General features: G+C 37.8%; 1 protein-coding gene across 2 annotated transcripts in view; it reads left to right on the plus strand.

Annotated features, from left to right (window-relative positions):
- Positions 1 to 1,529: 1,529 nt before the first annotated feature.
- The window catches only part of LOC117170155, a 61,893-nt gene continuing 60,387 nt past the window's right edge, over positions 1,530 to 3,035 (plus strand). Inside the window, exons 1-2 of one of the 2 annotated variants that reach the window (XM_033356716.1) lie at positions 1,530 to 1,998; positions 2,471 to 2,828. In XM_033356716.1, the coding sequence (XP_033212607.1) occupies positions 1,808 to 1,998; positions 2,471 to 2,828 (549 nt within the window). In that variant the 5' untranslated portion in view covers positions 1,530 to 1,807. Of the gene's footprint in view, positions 1,999 to 2,441; positions 2,829 to 3,035 lie in introns of both variants that reach the window. The other variant, XM_033356717.1, reaches the window with a different exon arrangement.

Here is a 3,035-nt window from a genome sequence, read left to right on the forward strand (position 1 = left end):
CCCCCCCCCAGTGTTTGTCAAATGTCCACGTGTTGAGACCCCCTAAATCCGAAAAACCAGTTTTTACGAATGCGTCTGCCTGAGTGTTGTCGCGGGTCTGTGTGGCTGTAGATTTTTAGTTTGTTAGCACGATGAATTTCGAAAAAATATACAGATTGTATTGACCTTAGGTATCTTGTTTTAGTGCCCTAAACTAAAGGTCAATTACGTTAGCCAGCCTTTTTGGATAAAAATTCAAAAAGTGAGCGTGTTTTGAAAATTGTTTAGGCCACTTTTTTCAAGATTCAAAAATTCTCTTTAAAGTTATTTATAGTACTCAAAAAGGCAAACAATTTCTGCTCATTACTTTTTTTGATAAAACCAAAATTTACCAGTTATGGGATTTACAAAATTCAAAAAAAAAACGAAAATGAACATTTAAAGCCAAATAACGCACGATTTGAAAAAAGAAAAATGTTGCTTTTTGTATGTCCTGAAAGACTATGATAACAGATTTTTGAATTTTCTTGAATTTTCCTATTATCAAAAGGCTGTTTTTTGGTAGTCCATATATAAAAATAATTTATAACTCTACCATTTTTTATTAAAGTTCCAATTTTTTGAATCCGATAATTTTTTTCTGCTAAATTTTGAAGGTGCGCTCAATTACGCGGGGAACACATTTTTTCGTAGAATCTTTTGTAATTTGACTTATTTATCAAACATTATTTGTCGCATTTTTATACGATTTTATACCTTTGAGTATTAGACTTTCGGGTACTGATTAAACAAACGAACAAAAATTTCATATCAGCTTTTGCTATAGTTGGGAATGCAGCTGCTAAATTAGCTTAAAATTCGAGAACTAAGTCATATTTGAATCAAGTCACATAAAAAAAGGTTATTGCAAACAAAATTGTATACGCTCTTAATATACTGATAAAAAATGTATTGATTTCAAAAAATTGAATTGAATTATTGTTAATGTTGAAAAAATTTTTAAAAATGAAAAACTTTGCAATAATTTCAATTATACCTACTTGACTTTTGATTTCCGTAATAAAAGACATTTTTTAACCGTAAAATCAGATTTTGGGGATATATCAGAAATTTCGCATATGACACATTTTTAGTTCCACTGGATCTAGAATTTCGACTATGTTTTCTGCAAAGTAGTTTTTTCACTGTAATGCAGTAATTCACGTATCAAATTCCAAATCAGATCAATTTTAATCTCAATTTTAATAACTTTCAGTAACCTTTTGAAGTACATTTTTAAAATATATCTTCCCTTAGATAATTATTCATACACCCTGTGACAGTCACTTCCCTTATCGAAATATTATCCTTATTGTCATTGAAAACTTCCTAACTTAAAATAATACATTTTCTTGAATTTTAAAGCAGAGTTAATGAAAATGATTTCACGTTTTACAAGTTAAATGAACGCACATTCGATTTGGCGGAGAGCCATAATCGCAAGTGGGCACCGTGAACGCTCCTAGGGTCAATCCGCCCGACTTATTTTCTCTCCTTCTCTCATGGACAGTCACCTGCAGCCTGTGGTCAGTTCTCGTTTCATCTTCTCTGAGATCTGCTGGGGTTAGTGGGGTGCGCGAGTTGCGCTCCTCTCCGAGTTTATCGGAGGCGGAGGGCATCATTTTCACGACGACCTTGTCATTATCGGGTGGGGGCTTGAAAAATCTTGGAAGAAAGAGCCACGAAAAAAAGTAGCACCAAAAGTGCCTAGGTAAGAGAAATTCATATTAGAGCTAAATCGGTGAAGCGGGAGGAAAGGAGGGCGTCGAAGAAAAGGAAGAGGGTGAGGATGGAGAACGAGAACCGACGCATCACATCTCGTGCATCCTCCACCTCCAGCCTCGGTCGGGAGGTCCGATGTGGTTGTCAATTTTACCAGAGCGACTTGCTTCTGCCTGAGCGTCGCGCTCTCGTAGGCAGACCACCATCCAGGAATATGATGCAGGCACCACCACCTTATACAAGGGTACCTCATCCTAGGTGAGTCAGGGTTGTTACCATCTCTAATATGTTTTCCTCTGTTCCGAATTACCTTGCGTTCACGGGTTACGTATACATATATTAAGAAACGCGTTTAAGTACCACAGCTATTTAAGGTCCGCTCGGCTATCTATAGATAGAATCAGCTCCCGGCTCCACGCTGCAGTATGATTCCTATTAAAAATAAACACGCATGCCTGGTCCCTGTCCACGCCATTCCGGATTCATTTCCGAGATTCGTTCCTTGTCGATCATAATATAGTTGAGTTTCGTCAGTGAATCCTGATCCGAAGTTAGAAATTGAGGAAGATCAGGTCGTGTCCTCGAAATAGATTCGATTGGCTCCACCTGTGAATGGGAAAATACGAATTAGTAATTGGTATAGAATAAGGAATTATTAAATTTTACTATCGTCGAGAACATAAAAATTTGTTGGTGTACAGAGAGATTAACAGATGTTCCTCCATACCAGTGAACATGAGTACGAACCAATCGCACATCCACCACCGCCGCCTCTGATTGTCAACATTGGAGCACCAGTGGTTCGAATCACCGACACGGATGTGATGCCCGTCGCAGACAGCGATGATAGCGTCGATGATCAAGGACGATTTTACTCAGGGTTAACCCTCCATAGCGATTTAATTCTTCCTCTTGATGGGCAGTTAGAGGACAGCGCGATGGAAGGCCGTGAACTAGGGGAAACCATTGACACTTCCGACGAGCAGGAGAGCACACAGCAACTGCAAGATCGGCTAGAGGAACATTTTTTTACTGCACCATGTCCTGGATTAGAGTCCAGTACCGATGGAGAGAACAACACTAATCAGGTAATCCTTGCAGAAATGTCTTCCAACTTTTTTGTAGTGAATAAAAAATTCCATATAGCTTATCAAATCCTAGCAAATCAAATAATGAATAGTGTAGCAACAATTATACAACGATTTTTACAAGTTTGGTTAAGATAATTAAGAGTTTCTAAATCGTATTTGCGGCCACTGGTAGAAAAGTGTTCTATATGTTGTTTTAAATCGACT

Source organism: Belonocnema kinseyi, chromosome 3 (assembly GCF_010883055.1).
Source record: "Belonocnema kinseyi isolate 2016_QV_RU_SX_M_011 chromosome 3, B_treatae_v1, whole genome shotgun sequence".
NCBI lineage: Eukaryota > Metazoa > Arthropoda > Insecta > Hymenoptera > Cynipidae > Belonocnema > Belonocnema kinseyi.